Raw genomic sequence first — 27,224 nt, forward strand, 5'->3', positions numbered from 1 at the left:
ATGTTGCTTTAGCTGGGCTGAAAGATCATAACCCAGCAGAGGGGGAGGTGGGAAGGGCCTGCATTGCTTTTCCTCTAAGAATGTCTCTCTGGAAATGACCGGAAATAAACACCTTAATTTTTCACTGGCTCACTCATGTGCTTGCACAAAATGGACATGGTCTTTTATATTGGGGGGAATATGGAAAGGAGGTGATTTTTCATGTGAATAATGTGAATTCTAAGTGTGGCTCGCAGATTGCAGCAGGCGATCTATGATCCCTAGGACAGCCCCAGTATTTCTTTCTTTCTTTCTTTCTTTCTTTCTTTCTTTCTTTCTTTCTTTCTTTCCTTCCTTCCTTCCTTCCTTCCTTCCTTCCTTCCTTCCTTCCTTCCTTCCTTCCTCACTTAGGGGTCTCTGAGCTATTGTTTATAAATCCAGCTTGCCTCCAAACATGCTGCCAGAAAGATCCTGTGAGGGCATCTTGTTTTGATGATCACAAGAAAACCAGCAGCTTTCTTCCTCCCCTCCCCCAAAAAAAATCAAGAAGAGGAAGTTTTAAGAAACAAAAGACATAAAAAAATCTGGTGGGAGAGATTTAAGTCCAATCCACTAGTTGAGCTGGGAATCTTCTTAAGCCCTGTGGCTTGAGTTGCGCTTGTGTATTTATTTACTTCTTCATTTGTTTACCACCACCACCACCACCCTGCTCCTGTCCCCATCTCTCTGTTTCTCTCTGTGTCTGTCTGTCTGTCTGTCTGTCAGACACACACACACACACACACACACACACACACACACACACACACACGGTGTGGGGGGAGAGAGGCTGCTATGACCATGACTTACATAAAATAAATAAGAATGTACTTTGGAAGAAATTTGGATTCATACCAATTCTTAATAACTGTATGCACGTGCAGGAGGGTATGCTTTTAAGGCCAATGCTTATAGCAAACAAAACCCTTTGAGAGTTTGAACCTTTTCTAAAGGGTGCCAGTAATCTAGCAAATTTAAAAGTGTGTGTGTGTGTGTGAGGGGGGAGGGAGGGAGGGAAGGAGGTAAGAGATGGGGGGAGAGAACAAGAGAGATTCCTACACCCCATTTATCCCTGAGTACTTCACAGCTGTAAAGGGAATGTTGGTTTGGCTTGTGTTCAATGGCAACCCAAAGGAATTGAGCTGCACCAGGTCAAACCAAGACTTCAGAACTCAACTTTATGGAAGAAACAAATATGTAGCTACCAGAGAGAAGAGAACTTTGAGCCTTGGGCCACAGCTTCTTTCTTTCCTGCCTTTCCTGCATTCCAGAATCACCAACCTCGAAGCAAAAGAGAATAGAGTAAGGAGGAATAGAATGAACTTTCTGCTATCCTAGAAAAAAGGATGAAGAAAAGATCTTCCCTCCTTCCTTCCTCCCTCCCTCCTTCCTCCCTCCCTCTACAATGATATTTTTTTACAGTCCAAAAAGCTGTTTATTCTCCAAAAATAGGCTTGCAGTTCTGGCATCTGAGGCACTGCCTCCTTGGTGAGAGGAAGAGGAGTCTGTCTATAGACAAGATGGGGAGCTCAACTTGAGCTGTGCAATATACACCCATTCATTGTTTACCTTTGCCTTTAGATTCTGCTGAAGAGGCTGGGAATTCAGGCAGCTCTTGAGAAGCCAAAGGAAAGCAAGCAGTCACCTAGGGGTGCTTAGTTAGGTTTTCAAAGGACCCTCTTAATTTCTGGATGCCTCCTTGCACATGCAAAGAAAGACAAAGTCAGCCTTCTTGGGGAATCATATATTTGGGGAAAGAGAGGTGAAAGGATGTAGTCATGCAAAACGGCCATGAAAATTAATTACAAAAAAAGATGGGGAAAAGCAGTGATGTGTGTATGTGTGTATAGGGTTTGTGTGTATTTATTTATTGCCATGCCAGTATAATAAGAAGCCCCTTTCCTGTACCTGCAGATCTATATCAAGGGGAGGGATTGAGGAACAGAACATGAATTAGAAGAGAGGATTTATTCTCTCCTCCCCCCACATGGGTTTTCTGCAAAGAAGGGATGTATTTCATTTTGACTCTGGCCCTGAGCTATGGGAGGCCTGATTTGTGCATCTGGCCAAGAAGGGAGTTTAAAATCAATGGATGCCTCCATCCACCATCTTCCAGAAGCTTTGGAGAATTCTGATTGAGGCCCATTGACTGGACTTCCATTGGAAGACCAGCCTTTGGCCGAATTCCACACCTAGGAGATGTTCCCTTTGGACTGAATGCATTTTATTCTTTGGTTTTTCATGCATTTGATGATTGAAAGAGTACTTTTGAAAAGGTGAAAGGGCCGTGGTGGTGGTGGTGAGTGGTGTGGGGAGAATAATGTAGACCTCTGAAACAATCCTGCAAGTTTTTGGTGAGTTTTTCCTGAGACCAAGATATTGAATCAAAAATAGAAGGTCACTAATAGGAGCTACAAGGGGAGACATGAAAGGCAAATCCATTGTCCTACACAGGAGTTCTGTACCCCACATCGTGAGATTGCAACGCTGGGACTGGAAGGTAGAATCGAACCTGTAGAAGTGTTCTGCAATGGCAACTGAAGCTAGAAGCTGTAAACCAGAAGCATCCTTTTGACACATTACAATCTTCCTTCTCTAAGTACTTCTCTTGAATCTGTTACCATTTTCCCCCCCTCTCTACACACACACACACACACACCACACACTCCCGCCAAACAATCAACGCTCAGGCGATCCTGGCACTGACTTGGAAACTCAAAGCTTCTACCTTGAGAAGCCGCCCGCAAACTGTGGAAAGTAGATACAGTTCTAGCTTATCTCTGCTTTGTTACGGGTCTGACGTGAGCCCACGTCCTGATCTCTCCCCCCTTCCTCTTCCCCCCTCTGCTTCCCCTCCCCCCAATATCACAGGCAGAATTTCATCGAAAAGTGTTACAGTATGACGGAGCTGGAGCTCTAGAAAAGCGCACTGCCCCAAAGAAACCTTAGGAAGGGAGCAACAACTTAGCTCTTGGAGGGGGGGGAGAGACGAAAAGGGGTGTGTGTGGGGGGGAAATAGAGAGGAGCGAGAAGGAGGAAAGAAGAGGCACCTCTAGTGAACGTGAGTATGCTCGTTCTCTCAGTCGGAGGGGGTGGGTGGGGAGAAAGGAGAAATCCAAATAACAACAAATACGCCCCAGCTCTTAAAACAAAGGGAAAACTTTAACGCCCGCGGAGGGACCCGCCAGACGAGCAAGTCTCCTTTGACTCCTTAGGCAGAATAAACGCCCCTTTAAAATGATTACTTAAAATGGTTACTCTGCTGTTCGGACATACACACATTCACACACACACACACACCTCAGTCATCTTTTCATCCCTAGAACTCTTGCAGTGTCTTGGTGGGAAAAACAGCCCCTCTTAATTATACTAAATGGCTGGATGAAGCTTTCGAACTGGTATTTATTTTTGGGGGGTGGGCTTTGTAAAAGGAAAAAAAGAGGAGGAAGAGGAAGAGAAGATGAAGGAGGAAGAGGAGAAGGAGAAGGAGAATAGGAGGGAAAGGAGGAGGGAAAGGAGGAAGGAAAGGAGGAGGAGGAGAAAAAGGAGAGGAGGAGGAGGAGGAAGAAGAAAAGAGGAAGGAGAAAGGTAGAAAAGGAAGGAGGAGGAAGGAAGAAGAGGAGAAGGAGAAAGAGGGAGGAAGGAAGAAGGAGGGAGGAAGAGAAGAAAAGAGGAAGAGGAAGAAGAGAAGAAGAAGAAGAAGAAAGAACTAAAACGGTGTCAGTAATCTAATTCCAATCCGTTCCTTTAATAGCCAAGCACCGTCGAGCTGCCTTTGGGCTGGCTGAGAACCTCTGGATTGTTTAATAGAAAGATTTATATACTAACAGTATTATTTACTTTGGGAGGGAAGGTGGCAGTCTAAGAGTATGCTAATTAGCCAAAGATTGGGGAGGGGGGCACGAAGGGGGTGGAATATCAATTTTTATTGCATCACCTGTCAGGAGTGTCCAATCAGCGCTGGCTTTAGGGGAATTAATTGATGAAGGTGTCTCCGGACGAGCTCACTTCACTCTGTCATTTGATTTGGAGCGAAAGCAGCGGCGGGAAGAACGGCTGCGTGGCTCTTCTGCCTCCTTCAGCAGCCCTCTGGCTTTACATTCCTTTATCCTGGGCTGGACAGGGGGAAGAGCCGCCAGCCCAAGGACAGGTAGTGAGCCTGCCTCCTCAGCTACGTCGCGAAAAAGGCCGGGGCCACCAAACTGATATATTCCCTCCCACTCCCCAGGACATGATTTTTTTATTTCCACCCTCCAGGGCTCTTTCCATTTCTCCTCCTTTCTGCCTTGCGCTTCTGATTTTTTTTAGTCCTCCGAAGTTTGATCAGGAATAACACGCTTTGTTCTTTTCCATTCAGTAGGATGCCTTGAGACCAAATCCAGCATCTGGCTAAGGATTTTTTAAAATTGCCTTTTCGTGTGTGGATTTCTTTTTTTTTTTTTCCTCTGTCTATCTCTGCCGCCCCACCCGCCCGACATCGCACCTTTTCTTCCTGCTGCTGATCGCCGTTCGAACTTGTGGGGTGCACGGCGGGCCGTCGCCCATCTATTTTCCGCTTCCCCTATCCAGATGCTAGACTTATTTTAAGGCTCACCATGGAAGATTTGAAGTCGGGTTTCGAAGAGGTGGATGGCGTACGCCTGGGCTACCTGATGATCCGGGGCAAGCAGATGTTCCCTCTCTCGCAGGTCTTCACAGATCTTCTGAAGAACATCCCGCGCACTACGGTGCACAAGCGCATGGACCACCTGAAAGTCCAAAAGCACCAATGCGACCTGGAGGAACTGCGGAAGCTCAAGTCCATCAACTCCATAGCGTTCCACGCCGCCAAATGCACCCTTATTTCCCGCGAGGACGTAGAAGCGCTTTATACCTCGTGCAAGACCGAACGGGTCCTGAGAACCAAGCGTCGGGGAGGCGCCCAGCCTGGCCAGGGAACCCCGCGCCCCGACCCCTACGCGGCTTCTTGGAAAGGCGGCAGCAAAGTTTGCCTGAGCTTGAAAGAAGGGACTACAAGCCAAGCCAGCAGCAGAAAGAAAGCAGCCTGGCGCAAGGCGGCGGCCGCGGCGGCGGCCGCACAAGCGGGAGCTTTCCTACCGGCCTCGGATCTACCTCATTTTTGGAGCAAATCCGCCGGGCGCAGTTTGCCAAGCTTTGCCCGATCGCCTAGCGATGAGGCTGTAAACTATGAAACGGCCCAGTTTGGCCCCGGCTACGTCTCTCTGGCCACAGAACCCGCTTGTTTTCGGAGCCTACTCTGTTCCAAGCATCCTCATTACTACTACCATTCCTCGGCCGCCATTGCCACTCAGCCCAAGCTCGCCGCGGCGGCGGCCGCACAAGCGGGAGCTTTCCTACCGGCCTCGGATCTACCTCATTTTTGGAGCAAATCCGCCGGGCGCAGTTTGCCAAGCTTTGCCCGATCGCCTAGCGATGAGGCTGTAAACTATGAAACGGCCCAGTTTGGCCCCGGCTACGTCTCTCTGGCCACAGAACCCGCTTGTTTTCGGAGCCTACTCTGTTCCAAGCATCCTCATTACTACTACCATTCCTCGGCCGCCATTGCCACTCAGCCCAAGCTCGCCGCGGCGGCGGCGGCAGCAGCGGCGGCGGCAGCTGCAGCAGCAGCAGTCTCTAGAAACAAACCGCTGGGTCTGGGATGCAGAACGAAGCGGAGAAAGAGCACCGAGAGGCGTTTCTCTGCCGGGTGCGGGCGGCGTGTGGTGATCCTGCCCCGAGCTTGCAAGGCAGCTCGGAGCGCCGTGGCAGAGAGGCTGCCTGCACTGCGCGGCTTTCTGACCCCGCAGCCTGCCCCGGCTCTCCCGGATCCTTACAGCAGCGACTCGGAATCCAGCTCCTATTCGAATCACGCAGACAACGACTCCGACTTCTGCTCCAGCCTGAGCAGCACCAGCAATTCCGGTTCTTCTGAGGAAGAAGAGGAGGAAGGCAGCTGCGCATCGGATTCCAGTGAGCTCAGCTCTGACGAGGAAGAGCAAGAAGAAGAAGACGAGGAGGAGGAGGAAGAGGAAGAAGAGACCAGCTCGGAATCTGATTCCAGCTCCGGGTCCAGCCACGTCTCGGTCCAGAGTATCCGTTTCAGGCGCACTAGCTTCTGCAAATCGCCCACCTTCCAGACTCCAGCCAGCCTCGTGCCCCATCCGCCTCAATTTGCTAGCCACGAGGAGCTTCCAGGTCCAGCGCAATTCGTCAAATGCGAAGCGTCGGAAGGACCTGAGGACTGGAAGATCCCGTCTGGCTGGTTTTCAAAAGCTGAGCCGGACTTCGACTGCACCACTCAGCCTGCCGGCAGTGCGTATTTAGGATTGCTGGAACAGCCCACGGAAGGAGCCAGTGGCGGCGAGGGAAGACCCCTCTTGACTGGCGAGGACCACTCCACACTCGTGCCTGAGGTAAAGTCTCTTGACCTGCCTGGGGTCCCCTGGTTAGCCTGCGGTGACTCTTCTAGCTTAAAGCCAAACTACATTTTGCCCCAAGCAAGATTTTTCGGAGAGGGCCAGATCTGTCAGCCTGCCCTTGCCTCTCACCCTCACCCTTTTCCTCTTTCTCCAACTGGGGCAGACAGCACCACTGCTGCCGTAACCCACCTGTCCAAGGAGCTTCTGGGAAATGCCCAGTTCAATGTGAGATCAGCCACTTGCCAGGGAACTGCTGCTGTTGCAAGTCCAGATCTCCAAAGCCATGTCCAGCTCCTCCCTTTTGTGCCCATTGCCCAGATCAAAGTTGAGGACAGCAGTGCTAATGCTGAGTATGGCACTCTCCCAGTACAAATCCCACTCAAATGGGAAGAGAGTGACCCGGAGACCAAGGTGGAGGCAGACTGCCAGTCATCACCACAGCCGGGCCCCACCCTGCATCCTGGAACTCTTCTGCTGTCAACCAAGGCAGATCCTACCTGCCTAGAGGACTGTCCTAGCCCTCCCAAGAGCACTCTGTGTCCAGCATCTCTGAGCCGGACCCTTGCTGCATGCACTTTAGGCACTGCTTCTGCTGCCAAACCTGAGGATGGGGATTACAAATTTGGAGCCCGGGTGAGGAAGAACTACCGCACCTTGGTCCTGGGCAAAAGAGCCACCATACCAAGCCCAGCACCACTCAAGCCAAATTTGAAATCAGCACGCAACCCCCGGCCACCTCCAGGGAAACTCCCAGAAGCTCAAGAAGGCGGCTTGGATGACTTAACTGTTCTCAACCGACGCAAGAGGGTGGCCAGCAATGTAACCTCCACCCTCAAGAGGCCATTCAGTTTCATGGCCAACTTTCCCTGCCCTCCATCCTTGGTGGTTGGCCCAGATGGAGATCTCATGCCAGCCTATACCTTAAGCACCACCAAGAGTGCCCAACTACCACCCAAGGGCCATCCTATCTGGAAATGGCAGCTGGGTGGGCCACCAATACCTCTTCCCCCCAGCCACAAGTTCAGGAAACTGAACTAAAGAAAGAGCTAGGATGGGAAGTCTACTTTTATGGTTGATGTGTGGATGGCTTGAGTTTCTGAATTCATCATAATAATAATAGTTATAATTAATATCATTTTGATTCTCTCCCTTTCCCAACACCTTCTTTTCACTACAGTTTTTCTTCTGGTTTTTCTTCTATCGCATCTGCTTGCATTTTGATTCTAGTTTATCCCTCCCAGTCACTGGGGGGGCGGGGGAGGGGGGGAGAAGACAGCAAAAATTGGATTACTTTATTTGCCATGAAAACAGATCATGGGGGGAAGAGGGCAGTAGTGTGCATGAAGGGAGAGAGATCTAACATTCCACAGACTACTTCAAGCAAAAGTCTCAAGTTAATTAAAAACAAACAAACAAACACCTCAGTGAACTCTCTCAAAGCTGGAACACTTTACTGTCTCAGATTGCTCATAATGCACCTGGTACCTCAATTCAATTGTGACAAGTAAATGCTTGGGGTTTGGGATTGTATTAGTTGAAAGATTATTTGAATGAGCCATTAATATGTAATGCACTAGATCTGGAACATGGAAGTCTGTACAATTTTATTCAATTTACTTCAGCAAGAAGTTGCACAGGGACTTTTATCATTTAGTTGTGTGTGTGCGCGGGGTGGAGGGGGGTGGGGTGGGGTGTGTGCGCGCTTCTTCTTAACTTCTAAGTATTCCCCTACCTTTTAATCCTCACCTCATCTCCTTTCTATCAAAATAACTAACATGCCTACATTTAGCATAGAGTGTATGTTTTTAGATCATTGCTGGGACAATTGTTTCTTTCACAGCTGAAAATCAATAGAAGCAGTTAAATTTAGTTGGATTCTTGTTAAAAATAAAAATAAAATGATCCAGGACAAGTCAGTTTTATAGAAGTAAAGGAGGAGAATTGTTCAGAATGTCCACATATCAATATCTTGGTTACAGCATTCAGTCTCCTGTATCACAGACCAGACTTATGCACGTTTAATTTAGAAAGCCACTTCCCCACACCAGCCCCTGAATGATTGATAAGGACTGCAGTCTTAGAAGAATTAGGATTGCAGTGGAGCAGACTGAAGCTATGTTTTATTGGAAAGATGGAGTATCCATAACTGTGTGTCTCTCAGATTGAAAAAAATTAAAATGATACTATTTTTTTCAGATTTCCATTGCAGGAAAATGCAACCAAACTCTCCCCCATTTTTAATTCAACAACAGAAGCCCCAAATTCCTTCTGCTGTGATCACCCAAACTCAGGTGTCTGAAACCAGGATGTGACACTGTTTTCTTACATACCTGGAAATTTCAGTTTTCCCAACCATCCTATCTTTGTAGCAAGACCATTTTTACTGCACATGACAATCAGAGGCAATTGTCTATATTTGCACTTAAAATTTGTCATAATTGAAGCAAGCGGACTTCTAGATGTTGTGATAATGGAAACAGTAAATCAAAATGATGGAAATTTGCACTCTTGAAAAAGCATGCTTTAGCTTTATTTTCAAATAAAACACTGTTTTAAAAAGAAAATGTTCATCTATTTCTTTCAGGATTATCCTCATTTTCATTCTTTTGTGAAGTAGGTGCAAGGGAAGAATGTAAAGCTTTGGTTGGAAGGACAGATGCTTCTAGAGAATAATTGTTGTTCCTATAAAACTGATGAAAATGTCTCAAATATTATAACTATGAGATAAGAAAAGAACTTTTACAATATTAGTTACAACCCCCCCCCCTCCAAAGCTGTTGAATCAGTTCTTTGGATCTGGTTCTTTTTCCTTGATCAGATTTTGAGAGCACATCTTCCTTTTAAATTAAAAATGCTGAAGGATATCCTTTTAAGAGGCAGTCCCAAGAGAATATATCTTCAATTGCAAAACAACAACAACAAAAGCAACAAGCCTTTGTTTATCCTGAGCATCAGTCTCAACTTTTCTTATGGAGATGTGATGCATATGTTATTATTTACAATGTTGACATTTCTGCTCTAGGTTACATGTCCCTTTTTTATTTCTATATATTCCAAATAGACTGAGATAATTTCTTCTCTATTTCATACAGGCCCAGTTAGGAAGATAAAGTCCTTGCAAATTATGTGAAAGAGCCAAATATATTTAGAAATACCTTCACCTGCTTGCATAGTCAGGCTCCCTCTTACTGGCTTATATTTCTAATTTACAGGGCTGCATTATGTGTTTTAATTGCTTTGCTAAAATGTGATGCTTTCAAAAAGAGGAGATGAGAACGCAAATGAAATTGTTCTGGCAGAAATGTTACCCTGGATATATGTGTATCTAGATGTGTGTCATCCAATCTCAAATGAATGAACGTCTTTTGGCTTGGAACATCCCTCCTTTTCTTCTTTTGCTTTTTCAGCAACCCCTAAGTGATTTGCAAAAGGCCTTTTACTCCTTTGGGAAGAGAGGTCTGCCAAAAGACCTACAGTCCTAAGACCTGCCATTCCTTCATCCAGATAAACTCACACAGGCTTTCCACACTGATGCTTTCACAAATGGAATGATGGTTTTTTTTTTGGTTTCTGCGTTAAAAAGAGCAGGCAAATGTCAACATTCCACACTGGTTTTTTAAAATGTTTTTATCCTGCCTTTATTATTTATAAATAATTCAAGACAGAGAATACTCTTTCCTTCCTCCTATTTTCTACTTAACAATCACCCTGTAAGGTGAGTTGGGCTGAGAAAGAATGGCCAAAGTCACCCAGCTGGCTTTCATACCTAAAGCAGGATTAAAACTCACAGGCTTGTGGTTTTCTGGGCCAGCATCTTAACCACTATACCAAATTGAACTAGCTTAACTTTCAAATGTGAGATTAATTTTTTAAAAATAAAATAAGACTAAAATTGGTCTGTCCTTATAATCTGACTTTAGGGTTTTCAAGGTTAATTTGTTGGTTATAGTTTTGAAAAGTTGCAAGATAAAGAACACTAAGCTTTTCAGGCTGCCTTTTCCAGTAGACTGATGGCTCAGTAAAAAAAAAAATCTCTTAAAAAACCACCCACCCTTGAATCTTCCCAAATTCTAGAGAGGTCACTTACTTTCACATGTGTAACTAAGGCCTTTTACATTTCTGACAATCTGGTGGGCAAAACATCCATTTATCCCCTTCTCCTTCCCTCTTTATTGCTTTCTACATACCTATGCATTTTTTTCCTCCATTGTTTTTGATCACTAAAGTCAGTGGCTGGTAAATACAAGGACACAGGAAAACCCCAAATGTTGAAATAATTTTTTACTGGATATTATTTTAATTGATTTTTACAGTTTTGAATCAAAGATATTGATCCATCCGATCATTTCAACTACTAAATCATATATTGGATGATGGGAGTCTAGGAGCAAATTGCTTCTGTGCTTATTTTTGAGATTTTTTTAAAGCCCTAGTTTTAAGAGAAAAAAGGGATCAGCCTTTTTTATTTACAAATTTACAACATTTACAAATAAATGTAAGGAGTCACCTTTTAAAATATAAATAAATGTAAGAAGAAAAAGAGAGGTCCTAAGTCCAGCTGGATGTTTTCATGTTCTATTCTAACAATTCCTGTAAATCCAAGATATTCTTGTCCTATTAGGAATGCTGAGGAAAACATAAAGCCACATGCTCCTTGTCTGCTGCAGAGCAACCCCCTGGTCTTCTGTTGGTCTGCTTTGGAGCAGAGAATTTTAGAGTGCATCCCAAATTAATGACCTGAGGAATGTCTGCTTGTTCTTCCCAGAAACTGAGACCTTTGTAGCATTCACAGAAGACATTCTTCATTTTTCAACAAGGCTTGAATGTAGGTGAAAATTTCTTATTTTAATACTCCCACATGCCAATATACCCATCAGAAACCGCCATCCACTTATTCATAAGCAGGAATACATAATCCTTGGGGTTAAACCAAACTATTAAAATAGACACATACTCTAAGCTTCACCTTGGAAGCTCACACTAGAGAAATTCTTCCCTGCCAGGTAACTGAGCCATGATATACTCACTCTTCAACACAAAGAAAAAATAGGACTTTATACAATTAGTATTCAAAGGGAATGGATGTGAAAATAATTTTCATGAATTTGCCATCAACTCCTGGTTTGCAAAAGGAAATAGCCTCTAGAAACTCAATCATTTTAAGTGAAAAGGCAAAATTATTTTAATAAATGAAAAACAAAATAAATCTCTTGTTTATTCTAACACCACTGGGAAGTAAAAAAGAAAAAAATGTCTGATTTATGGAAGACTCCTCTTCATATATTTTTGCAAATGTGTGTGTGTGTGTATTTGTCTGTATCTCCTCTTTCACAAGAAAATTTTTAGTATTTTGGCAATAGCAGCAAAATTGGGAAGGGGTATATAGTCACTACCTACCACATACAGATTGTGCTATTTTGCCAGATATTCAGATTTTTGTAAGAAGACAACACTTGAAATCATATCTCCTTTCATTTTACACATGAGTTAAGATCAAAAGTGGCCTTTGGGAAACACATATACAAGACAGGAAATGCTTGCTTACTGTGGTTTTTTACAGTTAAGACACTTGTGTTAAAAAAAGAAAGAGGGGAAAGATAAAGAAAAGTTCATGATTCAACTGCATCTCCATTTGGGGGTGGCAGAAAATTTCCTTTCAGATATTGTATAAGTATTCCCCTTCCCATAGCAGCATGACAAAAGGCAGGATTTTACCTAATTCAATTGCTTTCATGATCATTGGTAAAATATTTTCCTAGAAATTTCATATATCAGCTCTATGGAAAACCAAAAAAACCAATCACCACCATTCATATGGAGTTGGGATATTTAAAGGACAGAACAGCTGGTTTTCTTAATTGACAAAGATTGCAATATATTCCTGTGTTGACTAAATGCATTTCCCCTAGATTCACATCCCACTAAGTGTTTGTGTGTGTGTGTGAGTGTGCATGCAACATACTCTGCAATGTGCACACACATTGCAGGGTATGTTGTAATTTCTCTGCGTGTCTATTCTGATATAATTATTTGCGTTGCCCTGCTTCTTCCCCCTCCTCTCCTCTTCCTTTCCTTTTCAACCCGAGGCAGCCTCACAAGGCCCAACGTTAAAAGGGCTGAGATGTTTTGCATGAAGCTCTCACAATAGGGGTTGAGAGAATTGACAGTTTCAAAAACAAGGCGCTCCGTCCTTTCCAGATGCCGAGATCACCTCCCCCTCCTCCCCCTTCCTTTTCCTGCACCTTCTCTCGCTGCTGGTGGCTTTAGGGTGCATTTGCGAAGCTACGGCAACAGCTGTGTTTGTAAACAGGGGAGGGCAAGGGTTGAGAGCCGGTAGAATTGCCCGCGAATTGGGGGAGACGGCCGACTCAGGAACAGTCCCACATGTCGATTTCCGAGCCAGGAAGGAACAGGAAATGGGTCTCCCCCATTCCGCGGCCTCACTAGGGGGCACGGCCCCTGCGAGCATCTCAGGAGTTGGGAAGGGTGGAGGTGGTGGGGCGAAGGAGAAGAGGCTCCCCGTTTCACAGCCGCGGCGTCGCCATCTTGCCTGCTTTTAAAAAAAGGACCTCGCGCCGTTTCTTCGCCCCGGCTGGCCTCTCCTTGTGTCTCCGGCCTTTCTCTTCCCCTTTTCTTTCTCCCTCGGCCTGAATGTGTTACCAGCTCATTAGGCGAAGCGGAAGGGCCTCTTGGAGGAGTCGTCCAGAGACCCACTTCAAGGTGGCCTTTCAGAGGCTAGAGGGGAAGGCCTATGCGCCGCCTTGGAGGCCTCGCCTTGCTTGGGCCCGGGCTCTCTCGCCTCAGCTTCCCGCAAGCACTTCTCCTTTTGTCTCTTTCCTCAGCGCTATCGCTGCCGCCGCCGCCGCCCCCCAAGCTTTCCAGCTTCCCCGCAAAGCCAGCCTCCCCGGGCCTTGTGCCTTTTCCGGACCAGCCGCAGAGAGCCGGGAGTCTCAAAATCAGGGTCTTCTTTCGGCGAAAACAGAGGGGGACGCAGTTGCCCAGGATGTCCCGATGAGGCCACTCCAAAAAAAAAAAAAAAAAAAGGCAGCTCGGGGAGAGGCAGGGCGACCCTCTGACAGTCTTTCGCTTCAGCCTCTGAGAGCAGCACGGCCCGGGACCTCTTTTCTGGCTCTCAGCCCTTTCTCCCTAGGGGCGAAATCCTGCAAGTCCGGCTAGATCCCTAGTTGGGGGACCAGGCTCACAGGTCAAAGGACGCCATCGCCCAGCTGGCTTTAGCCCTATCAGATCCGTCGTGAAAAACGCAAACGCCCTGGGATGGCCATCAGATGCCAGGGATCAGTTTGGTGTCTTCTTATTGTTTAGAGGTCATAGTCCCTCCTCAGCCATTCCACTATTTAAAACGAGTTTAATGATGACGGGGCGTGTGAATTGGGAGGGTGGGGGGGGAGGTTGGGTAAGGAAAGAAATCACCCCGGACTGTGGTGGCGACAGCAGCGGCCAAAAACCGCATCCAGGTTGTTTGCTCTGTGGTTGGAATATGCGCTGGGGAGCTGTAAAGTGTGTGAAATTACGCACTAGTCTCTTAAAGAGTGCCTAATTTCTAGTAAATAGCCAGGCCTTTGTCAATGGCTTTATTATGTTGTTTCTTGTTAATTGTTGAGAAAATCTCCTTTGTGGCGTGTGAATAGCTTTATGAGCTAACCTGGTCAGTGGGGCAATAAGGGGCAGTAAATGGCTGCCTGTTTTAAAGAGCTGAGGCAGGGATCAGTCATGGCCGAAAGGAGGTAGCAGGGACCTTTCTTCACAGCTCCCTCCTCCAAGGTGCATCACCCCATCCCCAAAGTTTACAGGCAGGATTAGAATCTGACACATGTATGTATATACATAGATGCACACGTAAATGCTGGGCGCATACATTATTTTCAATTTCCCAACTCTTTGTGGCTATTCCTTGATTTGGCTTCCTAGAAAAGACACTGGAACATCCACTCTTGCAATCTTTCCAGCAGAAGACATTTTGAGATGAAAACAACTCTTTTAAGCTAAGACATATTTCCATATTTGCTCACAAAGCAGGGCCAAGTAAAGCTATGTGACTAATGCTATCCCAACACACACACACACTTTACTTTAAAGGAAGTTGTCTCCAAATGTAATGATTCCCCGGGCCGCCTCCCCTCCTCATTGTATAAGATAAAGGGAGCGGAGGAGATGTCGAAGCCAATACCGGTGGGTTGATACAGGAAATGTCCTTGAGAAATGGAGGCTGACGGTTGCAAAAGCAATCCCACAGTCTCCTTGGATTCTCTCGCCCTTCAAATGTTTTCCAAATCCAGAGCTCTAGATATGTAGACAAAATAAAGATTACAGTCTGTGGCAGCCTTTCTCAAAGTTCAGTTTTCTTTTTCTTAAAAGAGACAGATTAACTTACTTTTAAAGGAGAAGAAAAGTATTAGAGAAGAAAAGGCGAAAATCTACCAATTTCATTTATGAAACTAATGCTCATCAAGTAGATAAATACGATTCTTAGCAAACACCTTTGGGGACTGTAAAACAGAGCCCAATCTCCAAAGAGGGGGGGAAAACACATTGTAACATTAAGATGGGAGGTGATTACATAGATTCAGCATTCCAGTTGTTTCCATTACTCGTTTTAGTAATCGATGTATCGTTTATTTTTGTTTTTAAAAATTCAAAGGTCTTTTTACTTGGTGTGGGGGAGATCCCATCAGGGTAGGATTTGGACTCGGGTTGCAGGCAAGCGTTGGCCAAAGCGACAGTTTCAACGAGATCCGGGCGTAGATAGACGCGGCGAGGCTGCTAAAGCGAGAGCTTTTCACTCTCTCTGGTTTTCAAAGGAAAATGAAAGGGCAGTTGGTTTGGCTCAGCGGTAGCTGAGCGGCGACACCACATACCAGATTCTCGGCGCACGTGTGTCTATATATTATAAACAGCACTTTTGATGCGATGGAAATACCCGAGCCGAGACTTTGAATATAAGCGAATAGGCACTTTCTTTGGGGTTTTTTCCCCGTAGTGCTCTGAGTTCTCTGATTCGAGAGATGCCAATAACAAGCAGGCTCAGCAGGAGATTCGCTTCGGGGCTCCTTCTCGTTTCTCCTCCGAGCCTAAGCATCAGGCCTAGGAAACATTCCCAGATTTCACGAAAACAAAGCTGAACAAAAAACGGAAGGAAATATAATTAACACGCTACCACTTAGCCTTATTTATTTACTCTTCGATCGTAGTTAGTCGCTGCCAGGGCGCTAAACTCCACAGGGCTTTCTCTTTAAAGCACTTTATGATCCGAGGGTGAGTTTTGTGAACACACTCCTTTTCCTCAGAAATCATGGAAAGACACAACATTTACAATTTCCCCTCCCTTCTCCTTCTAAGATTTAATTTCCCATTTCCTCATGGCAAAAACCGGGATGTTTCTATCAAATTCTATTTGATTTTCATCATTATAGATACATTCTGAAGAATGTCCCAAACTCTAGTTGAGAAGCAAGCCTGAGATACGCTGAGATAAACCATCCCATTTAAACGATCGCTCGGGTCAGTTCACATTTCCCCTCTCTCCCTGCTTCCTTTTGCATTTCAAACAACGATCTCCTTCGTCCTGCCCACCCCCACCCCCACCCCCGCTTTGTGTCCAAGCAAACGGGGAGAAAACGACACTGAGCTTCTCTTTTAAAATCTCCATCCCAAAGAAAGATCCATGCAAGGCTGCAGCATCTCTCTAAATCTGAGATTCACAGCATGGTGGAGTCAATTTGGAGCAGTTCCTTTTTGCAGTTTTACAGATTAAGTGATACAAAAGTGCTCAAGATTAAGATAAATCAGGCAAATATTTATATATTTATTTTGCAATCTAGATGAAGTATATCTGTTGCCTCTCTAGGCTAGATCATTTCACATGCACAATGACAAAAATTGAGAAAAACCTTGGATTGTCGGGAATCTTCTGTTTTCCTATGTTTCCTACACTCCTTAATCCCAGGAGCTTTTTCTCAGGCAGAAGGTCCAGTGAAAGCAGCAGGCATTGTTTCTAGGTAAATGTAGATGTGTGAGATGAATGAGTAAGAAAAGAAAAAGAAAGAGAGAGAGAAAAAGAGAGAGAGAAAGAAAGAGAATGAAAGAAAAGAAAGAAAGAAAGGAAAAGAGAATTCATATGGCTTCAGAGTTCAAGCACTCAAAAATTAAAAGCTGAAACTTTGGAAATTCTCAGATTAACATATTAAAAAGGTTTATGGTGTATTTTAGCACAAGCACAAGCTTTGATATTGTACATAATTGTTCTACTAAAGGACAGGAAACAAAACTTGACTATATACTCCTAGTATCTTTGTACTTTATATAAAGTATATATAAAGCTTTGTACTCCTAGTATCAATTAACCAATGGTACCCAACCTGTCCTAATTTCTTGAATCTGCACCTTGACCTCTTTAGGATAAATATCCATTTTTAACTTTTCTTCCTCAGAAAAAATAAATAAAATGTGTGGTAAAGCTGACAAAGGGAGTGAGTGAGAAGGGGCTTGGACTGAGTATCTCCCACCATATACATCTGAGAAATATGAACATGATGGACTCTTGAAGCAGAAAAGCTAAGATCCCTAAGGGTGGTGTTGGCCAAAAGTTATAGTTAGGAGGAACTTGGTGGAAAAGCAGTTTATGGATTTTTCATTCTCTCAGTCAGTGTGATAAAATATGTGTATTTTTTTCCCCAGATAAGAACTCAGTATAGATCATTTTTAAAAAAGCCTTAACTGCCTTTTGAACTATTTTTCCTCCTGGAAGACCAATCAGTGATCTCCTGGCACTACCCTATCACTGCCCTGCTGAAAGGGAATTGTGCTTCAGCACATATTGGACTGCTAATATCCATATGATGAACCAGCAGAGCAAGCCATCCTAGAATCTATTTCATCTTCTGGAGGGAATCAGTTGGGGCCTAGTAAGTACACAAATGGACTTTCAGTCAAAGACTTGAAGAAACCAACTAAATTAGAATCTGATCTAGAAAAGAGTTCCTCATTCCAACCTGGTTGCTTGACAAGCCAATTTAGAGGCTGGCCTGAAATGCCCCTTTGTCTTACTTCCTTGCAGGACATTTGACTGGACAGGTCTTTGCTTTACTTTGCTCTTAATCCTGATCAAACTTAAACTGTCTCCCTGCATCCTTGGTTAGGATGGAAGGAATTTCCTTACGAAGGGAAACAGCAATTGGGATTTTTATGTGACTTTTGCTGGAAATTGCAAGTTTGGGGGAATTAAATACTATATATTTTCTGCAACATTTCTTCTGGATTATACCTGGCCCATGGGGAAAGTACAGTATAATGTTAAACAATGTTGAAATGATCAGTATTTGTATGCAGTTGGCTATTTTTCTTCTCTAATTACTTATTTATTTCCTTAATTGCTGGGGTTTATATGCCTGACCAATCCTAGGGGATTCTGAGCAATTTACATTTTCTTCTTCTAGCAAAAGGAATAATATTCAAAAAGAGTGTCATAAAATTAAAAACTCAGGTGAGAAATACTGCAGTAATAAAAGTTACTATAAAATAAAATAAAATGGGGGGCATCACAATAAAATTCATCAGTCTATACTTTGATGATTCTATGATTTATGCCATTTTATTGGGATTGTTCTATTATCTCAATGTAGCCAAAGAATAAAAGGAATATTGTTACCTCTTTAAGGTTGCTTCATGATTTATCACTCAAACATCCACTGAATTATATATCTGATAAGATGAACCAAAAAGTTAAGACAATCCTAAAGTAACACCATACTCTTTCCTGTATTTATCCCATGTCCAATATAACGTATCTATTATACACTGGGAAAAGACATTACTTCTCTGCAATGCTATACATGCACCTTACTCCCCGTTCTGTCTCCCATTCCATTTTCAGGAGCAATTAAATGACAAACTTGTTCATTCTGAAAGAATCGCTTGTGAAAGTGCAATTTTTGAAGCTAATACCCTCTGCTCTCTCCAGCGAAGACGAGAAAGACAGTGATTTCTGGTGGCGCTGGGTGAAAACCAGGCTACTCTCATGCCTTTAAAAATCAGCATCGCTGCTGACTTTCCAGTTTGGCTGGTAGTTTTGAGGGGACTTTCTAGACAAGGGATTGGATACCGAGCGTGGCTTGACTGAAGAGATGTTTGTGTGTTTATGTGCGTGTCGGTGGCGGGGGAGGCTGCAGGCTAGATTCCTCCTGCTCTCTGGCCCTCAGATCGGTTGCTTTAGAAAGACGCATAAAGCCGAAAAAATTATATGGTCAAAGAAAGTGCGACTAGAAAACCTAGGGGTGGGGGTGGGGAATCGCAGAGTTGATAGCATTCTGCTGTTGTTTTGGCTTCTCATCCTCGGGCACATTTCCTGCACAGCAACGGTTGAATAAAAGGAAGATAAGGGCTGCTGTTTAGACTATGGGAGGCGGTTGGCTCCCAGGCGATTCCCAGGCTTTACCCAGTTCCACCTATCTATACGCATACTGTTGCAATCGGAATATCTAACCATTGTGAGATTTCAATGGCGGATCGATACCCTGGGAGACTGGTCCTGTTGTGGAAAAGGCGAGGAGTAAACAGATGAATACAGTTGCCGGCTCCAAGCTCGTGGTTTTCGAGAGACATTTTTAAAGCCTTCCTAGTGACTTCCTAGTTAATTGATGTCCTCCTGGTATCTCTCAATTCTTTTTTTATAAAACCCATCTCAAGGAAAAGCCATCAGAAAGCTTTTCGAATTTTTACAGATCGCAATTCCAAAGATCACCAATCTATTCCAATAGATTGAATTATGTAACTTGGAATGATCGATTTATGTATCTATGCCAATGGGAGTGAATAGCAATTTTATAGCAAGGTTTTCAGGAAGAAGGAAACGAGGTAACAATTTGGGGAGGGCGATGAAAGCTGCAGTCCCAGTTCTTTTCTATGTTCCTTCTAAACAGCCAGGCTAAGCAGGATGATGCAGCAATCGCCATTCCAGTAAAGAGAAGGATGGGAGTAAGGATTACCAAAGAAGGAGTGATGGGGGGGGGGAGGGAAATGCCATAAACTCCTTGCTTGGGACATGCAAACAAGCCCGGGATTTTCAAATGAAATCGCTATCGTTAATCTTGTTCGTGCTGATCATTTTAAAAACAATCACTTTCCTGCGAATAGCAGAGAAATACATTGAAATACACAACTCCCTTCACTTTTCCTCGAAAAGAACCCAGAGACCACCGTTGCCGAGTTTTTCCAAGTGAAAAGAGCATTTTCGTAGAAAAAGTAAATAACAACATTAAAACGTTGAAATTTTAAAATTAAGCTATGCTTAAAATGTAGCACGTTTTCTTGATAGAACAACCCATCGCTCACAGAACCTTTCTTAGGCTCTCAGAAGCGTGGAAAATGCTATTAATTCTTCTCTCCACCACCAACCATTTTAATGGTTTCTTTATTGCCTATTTCTTTTTCTTCCACGAATGTCACTAAGCAGGAACACCCAGATTCAACAATTTTATGTATTCATTTCAAATGCTAAGTAATATTTTTGATTCACCCGCTTTGTATTTAAATCCATGGGCAATTGTTGGGGTGGGGGTGGGGCCGCTGAGGGAACAAGATGGCCTCTTCCCCCAAATCATCAAAATTAGTTAGAAAGTACATTTAACTTTGGCGAATGTGTTCATCTCTGTGTGTTTTTTTTAAATGAACTCAATTAGAAAGAAAGAGATGACCTTGTAAAAAAATATCGCTGTTGATTACATGTCCTGTGACATAATTATTAATTAAGCATCTTCACAACCAAAATGAAGAGGAGGGGGGAAGAGTTCTGCTCTCCGAGGGTGGATCTATATGCCTCTGTAAAACTCCAAAGAAATTTTCTTGGAGGTGAATCCTCTCAATTTCGGTGGAATCGTGTCGGAATAGATTGGAGATCTATCTGGTTCACAGAAAGAGAATGTTCCCGTCCAGATCTAAAGATCTCCGCAGAGGTTCTGGGCCTGAAAGAAGATTCAGGCTGACTCGGAGGCAAACCCAAGTGCTTATTTTCGAAAAAACCTGACTAAAATCGTGCGTAGGACTTCCCCCCCCCGGGCTATCTTGTTGCCAGCAGATCTTGGAAAAAGCTGGGCCACCGATGGATGGGTGGGGGCATGGATGTGGAAAGAAAGAAGCCCTTGCTAAGGGAAACTGAGTATTTTGTAATGGTCAGTGTCCATACTTGGAAGGGTGGGGGCGGAGATCCCAACTTGACTTTTTCTGCCCAGATCCTCTGTTCCAAGCGAGATCGCTCTGCGACCTCGGGAATATTTCGAATCTTCCCGCGCGGGAGGTGGAGGGAGCTGCTGGCAGGCCCCACTCCACCCAGATCCGGGCCTCTGTTTCTAGAGGGTGAAGAAGTGGCCGGCTTTGTGCTTAGAAAGGCAGGTGCTGGAGGGACCACCGTACGTGCTGGGACTTGCCCCCCCCCATCTCCACCCCTAAGGAAGGGGAATCATTGCGGGCTTTCTTTTCTTCCGCTAGTTTTCTCCTACGGGGCTCGCCCTTTGTTCTGTCTGGGGCCAAACAGCTGCTTCTGAGCCCATCGGACTGGGCAGCTCCCGCTGAGTGCTGCAGGGGTGGGGGGCGCTGCAGGAGCTTGGATCCTCAGGAAGGCCAATGGAGGGTATCCCTGAGAAGGAAGGTCTGACTTGAGGGACTTCTTTTTCCTAATCCAAGAATATCTTATCAATTAGGAGAGGGGACTCCATCAAACCTTGTGTGTGTGTGTGTGTGTGTGTGTGTGTGTGTGTGTGTTGTGGGGGGGTATGTCAGTTGTCCTGGGCTACTATGATAAATTGCACTGATGTCTCATTTAAGATTGGAATAATCATCAGAATTTCTATACTTATTTTTATAGTTTTCATATATCAGTGGACCAAAAACATAGAGTATAAAGGGAGAAATCACATCCACAGTGACTGCAGAGAGAAAAGGGAGCTAGTGATTAAATGAACATTTGGCCCCAGACCCCAAGTACCTCAAAAAGGCCTGGGGACTGTCCTCTAATCCAGGGGTCTCCAAACTTGGTCTCCTTAGGACTTGTGGACTTCAACTCCCAGCAAAGCTGGCTGAGGAACTCTGGGAATTGAAGTCCACAAGTCTTAAAGGGATCAAGGTTGGAGACTCCTGCTCTAGTCCCTGTCTTCTCACCTCCCCCACAAATCCCTCCCTTTGTTTTATGTTTTCAGTGTTTTTTTTGTCTTGCATGTTGTTTGCTTGTTGAGAAAATATCAGTTGGGATGGCCAGGATCCAGCTCCAGGGAATTATCTGAAATCATATAATATGTTGTTGTTAGGAACGGGTGACCCTAATTTGACCCCCTCCCATTTAATTATGAAACTTCTAGGCCAGGGTTTCTCAATCTTAGCATCTTTAAGATGAATGGACATCCAGGAATTCCCTAATCATCTTGTTTAGCCTGAACAGCCTCCAGAATCTTCTCAGTTTAAACTGAGAAGTTGTGAAAATAAAACAGAAATATTCATCTGGAACTCCTTGGACAAATCTGAGAAACAGAGAGAAATAAATGATTTCCACTCATCCATACAGCAATACAAGTAGTCCTCAATTTATAACCACAATTGAGCCCAAAATGTATGTTGCTAATTCAGAGATTTGTTAAGTGAGTTTTGCTCCATTTATGACTTTTCTTGCCATATTTGTTAAGTGAATCATTGCAGTTCTTAAATTAAATTAATGTTAAGTGAATCCGTTTCCCCATTGATTTTGCTTGTCAGAAGGTTAAAAAAGGGGATCACATGACCCCAGGACACTGCAACCGTCATAAATGTGTGTCAGTTGTCAAGCATCCAGATATAAATCATGTGATCATGGGAATGCTGCAATAGTCGTAAGTGTGAGAAATGGTCATAAGTCACTTTTTTCAATGCCATTGTAACTTTGAATGGTCATTAAGTGAACTGTTGTAAGTCAAGGACTACCTAGGGCTGAGGAGAAACAGTGTGAGGGGAGCCATTTGTGGAGATCTTATCTGTCTTTCTTCCCATGCTTTCTTCCCATGCTTGGGTGTTAGTCTCTTGAACATCCCTTCCCCCTAAATCAGCTGCACTCTGCAAGAATTTCATATTTGCCCTCTTGTAAATACTTCCTAGGTAATGGTATGCAAAAGACAATAAGTTACAAGCCAAAGAAATTAAAGGCAAGAGATAACAAAAGGAAATACAGTTTTCACTACAGGGTACTTACAGTATCACTCCATGCTTTTCTATTTTGGCAAACCACATCAGTTTTCATGATATCCATGCCCTGCTTGGATATATATTACCTTTTTATTTCAAGTATTTAATTATTATTTCTCAACATTTATTGTCAGAAGCCTTCCTCTCAGGATCAGGCTATAAATAGTGCCATATACTGAAACACAACAAATAAACATAGAAAACCAGTTATGCATGGCAAAAGTTTTCCAGGACACTTGTTACCAGCATATATAGAGAACCTTGTTACCTCTGGGCAGTTTAGCCCAACACCATCATGCTCTGAAAACATCCAGTTTCTTTCTAGGCTTCATAGATTGTCTCTTCCTTCTCCCAACCTATGAGTATAGATGCAGCCTTAACTTGAGACATGAGATGTCCTGTTTAAAATAATAGGTGCTCCCGCACCCCTTAACTAGACACCACTGCTGCTGTAGCTTCAAAGTGTGTAAAGTATGTCACTCATTATCTTGAAGGAGAGATCATGTGACCCGCTGGGTGTATGTGGCTGGAGATATGTCTTTGGAGTGTTAGGAGACAGGGACACCCCCTCCCATTCCTCTGGTCACTAGCCAGCCTTTCTGCAACCATTTTTCTCCCAGCCTTTGCCCTTTCCATTAACACTTTCTTTCCCAAGTTCTTTCCATATCTGTCAACTTCCCGCACAATCCTGCCCCATTTGGATGTCACCTTCTCTCTAATTTTAACTTCTAAATTTAGAAGATAGGAAAGAGATATGAGGAAGGGGAAAGTGTGTTTTTAAGCCTTTCTGCATTAATAGTATTTAAAAATCTAGCTTTTATTTGCAGTCAGTGGTCCTGCTTTTGCTTATTGCACTGTCCATTACAAAATTAATAAGGGTGTTGGTAAACTGGGGGTATATTGATTATTTGCCAGTTTATGGATTCCTTTTTTTCACTTGTCACTTAAAGTAAGAGTGGCAGCTATTTCATAGGATCTTGCTCTTTGTCCAATCTGCTCCTTTCTCCCTGCATCTGGGTCTTTTATTTTCCTATTTCACTTAAAAGAAGGGGGCCAACCATCCCAGGAAAGCCAAACAGAATCCTACAACCAGACCTTCTTCATTCCAGCTGCAGTGTTAAATTGATGGATGTTTCCCCCCTTAGCTGATGATGTGTTGAAAGGGAAGGGCAGGAAAGTCAAACATCTTACCTGCACTGTACTGTAACTGACCAGTTCACAATCTGAATAACCATCTGGCAGTTCCTCCAAACTGGTATAGAGTATAGGAGTCAACAAATGTTATCCTGGCATTACTTTATGCCACCTCAAAGATGGCTAGAGAATATCAGGCTCTGTAGAAGGGAAATACCTGAAACTATTTGCAAGGCAATCTTACAAATGTTGACTCATAAATTACTCCCATTGAGTTCAGTGGAGCTTACTCCCACATATGAGTGTTTCTAAGCATTGCCAAATGTCTTAACTCAGAATCCATTTGATAGGCCCTCACTTGTATTTGGTAAAAATCTGGATCTCCATTAGTGCCAATTGAAATCCCCCAACCAGAGCTAAATTGCTAGGCATCTGTGAAGAAAATTTTTAGAATGAATTGCAGTGACGGAAGGGTTAAGCATTCTTTCCCCCACAGGCTGCAATTCTTAGACAATCTCCCCATGTGGCAATCAAGATTAGGGAAAAAAAGCTTCCACGTGTGCTAACACAAAACATTTCTCTAAATTTAATTGCCATATGGGAGGGTGAGAGGGGGTGCTTCCATGAGAGGTTAATTAGGAGGGAAGTATTAACCCTATTTTCTATGCATGCTGTGGCACCCCAAATCCTCCCCACATAGCAATTAGGTTAGGAAGAAAACCTTCCATTGATTTCATATGTTGCATAAGTCACTTGAGATGGGAAGAACTTTGTTCATGCTCTAAGGCGCTGTGTCCTTCTGTTTGTGAAAACTGCTTCCAGTCAAAAAGTGAAAGCAGTGCTCACAAGTGCTTTCAGGAAATATTGATGTGCATTTGTATTAAAACTCTAATTTACTCAGGAAACAAGGCATTTGCCTATCCAGGCAAAACGAAGAAATGGGATTTTTGAAAATAAGATTTAAAAAAAGCTCTTTTAATTCAATAATTCTTTCAAGAATGCCTATACATCACATGCAGCAAACAAAAATCAACAACCAATTTTCTCAGATCCAAAGAAAGAAACAATGTCACACCAGATGCTACCTATTTATTGACATATTAAAACAGTTGTATTAAAGGGGTTACATCATATAAATATAGATAACAAATACCACAACAGTAGTAGGCCAGCTGGTGGAAAAACAGAAAGAATATCAAGAGAAGATCTGGGCAAATAAATAGGTTTTTAATTTATGGTGGAAACTGTTCCTAGTGAGAGCCCACTTAATCTCCATGGGGAGGTTGTTGGATATAGATGTCTGTATGAAATTAAAAACAGGCAAGAAATCCTGTTGTACCTTAAATACCAATTAACACATTTAATGTTGCATAAGATTTCTGTACCTTACTTTAAGTACTCACCTAAGTGTTGAATACTATCTTTTTAGCTCTACATAATAGAATACAAAGAACATATGTTCCAAAGCAAAGAGGTTAAGCAAAGAGGAACTGTCCTTCATCTACAATTTTTATATAATCTTGTAACATTCATGTAAAGCAGGCCAATTTTATTCTGGTATAAAATGATAGAGGAACCACTTTATATTTGGCTTCAGAAAATTCTACTGGAATTATCTTGCTTTAAAATAAGCTTTGGACATTAAAAACCAAAGGTGGTATTTCACTAACAATTGGTCCAAACTAGCATCTATCCATCCAGGCATAGTTTATGTAAATCTCTGGGACAAATCCCTAATTTCCTCCCCAAAGCATCTAGCAGATTCTATTCCCATGTAGGATTCCATCTGTAGGTTATTGTCTGTCTGTCTATATATCTTTCCTTCCATTCATCCATATATCTAAAATGGCTGGGAATTGTGGGAGTTGAAGTCCACAGATTTTAAAATTACCAACTTTGAGAAACAGTGTCTAAACTTTCTGATTCACTATATGGAACTTGATCTGCTCCAATATTCTGCCCACCACCTTTCTCCTATCCATTGGGTGTTATTTGCACAGGGCTGAATATATCACTCTAACCCAGGGGATTGCAACCTCATGACCTTCATATGGACCGTAAGTCCCACAAGCCTCAGTAAATATAACCAAGGTCAGTAGTATTGGGAGTTGTAGAGCAAAGCATATGGTGATACCATGGTGCTTCCTGTTCTCAACTTTCAGAAGATTTGGATGGATGGGTAATGAAGCTCTGAGCAACTGAGCCAAAGGGAGCAGAAATGGATTGCAGTCTACCAGTTAACTCATGGGAGTTGTTCTACAACTATTTGGATAATTTGTCTAAAAGGTACCAGAATTATTACCATTCTGGCACTTATTTTCTGATTAGGTGGCTATAGAAATTGTTCAGTTTCCTCTTCTGGACAAAAAGGACATGGTCCATGGATAGACCAAAAAGCTATCTTGGCAAGCTGTATTGTGCACTGGGACAGTGTCAGACATTCTGCAGCTTTCCCAGGCTTGTAACCTTGGGCAAGAATCCCTGTCTTCATTTCCATGAGGGTGGGCTTCTCTCTGTGTGTCTTTTTCCTTTGAAGAGTCTCTTGGCTCATATTTACTTACTCAGAAATGTTCTGTGGTTCAGTTGTTCACAACAACCTTGAAGATGGGCCATATCTACCTCTCATTTCTCCCCAAGTATAGTCCAAGTTTCTGAAACAACTTGCATATATCAGACAAAAGTGACATTTTACATCTGGAAATATTTTTCTGTTTTGACTAATACTAGGCTTACTGTTTGTGCTTCTGTGATGTTTTCTCTTTAAAAAAAAAAAGAATTCTGGCTGAAAAATAAAATGCTAGGATGTTTATCAGAGATGTTTTCAGTTGCAGGGCAGTTTGTTACCCGATCATGACAGACTCTTATCATTTCTTAAAAATAAGCATCCACGTATACAATCCTAATTTAAAAACAACAGCCATATTCGCTCTACTCTAAGAAAAAAAAAACCGTTGGTGGGACACTCTTGGTGAGAACACAGCAAGAGCTTTCAATTCAATTCAAATTCTCCTTTCCAAGCTGTCCCTGAGAAGCTCAGGCCCACTGGTCTTTCCCAATGAATAGGAACCAAAGACAGGGTATTTTTGCATCCTAGTTGTAACATATAGCTTTTGTCCCTAGCCACAGATGGCCTTAGTCACTATTAGCATTATTTAAAACCAAGGTTTTGTGCACATGCTCCAAAGTCCTGTTGTAACTTCTAGAATGTGTGCAGAGTATTATGGTCAATTTTTTTAGTATAGTCTTGCTGAATCTTCAATCTATTCATGGAGGCTTCAGAATAAGAGGAAAAGCAGAAGATTTGGACAGAGAAACAGTTGGGAGGCCAACAGTAGTCAAATATTCCTACAATTACCAACTGGGCAAGGTTTACCAATCCTTTATTACTATTCCATTTTCAGGCACATTTAATATCTGAAAGAGCAGGATATTTAC

General features: G+C 43.3%; 1 protein-coding gene across 1 annotated transcript; it reads left to right on the forward strand.

Annotated features, from left to right (window-relative positions):
• Nucleotides 1-4,613: 4,613 nt before the first annotated feature.
• SKIDA1 (SKI/DACH domain containing 1) lies at nt 4,614-7,475 on the forward strand. Its single transcript, XM_058182750.1, has one exon. The coding sequence runs from the start codon at nt 4,614-4,616 to the stop codon at nt 7,473-7,475; it is 2,862 nt and encodes a 953-aa protein (XP_058038733.1).
• The last annotated feature ends 19,749 nt before the right edge of the window (nt 7,476-27,224 follow it).

Source organism: Ahaetulla prasina, chromosome 4 (genome assembly GCF_028640845.1).
Source record: "Ahaetulla prasina isolate Xishuangbanna chromosome 4, ASM2864084v1, whole genome shotgun sequence".
NCBI lineage: Eukaryota > Metazoa > Chordata > Lepidosauria > Squamata > Colubridae > Ahaetulla > Ahaetulla prasina.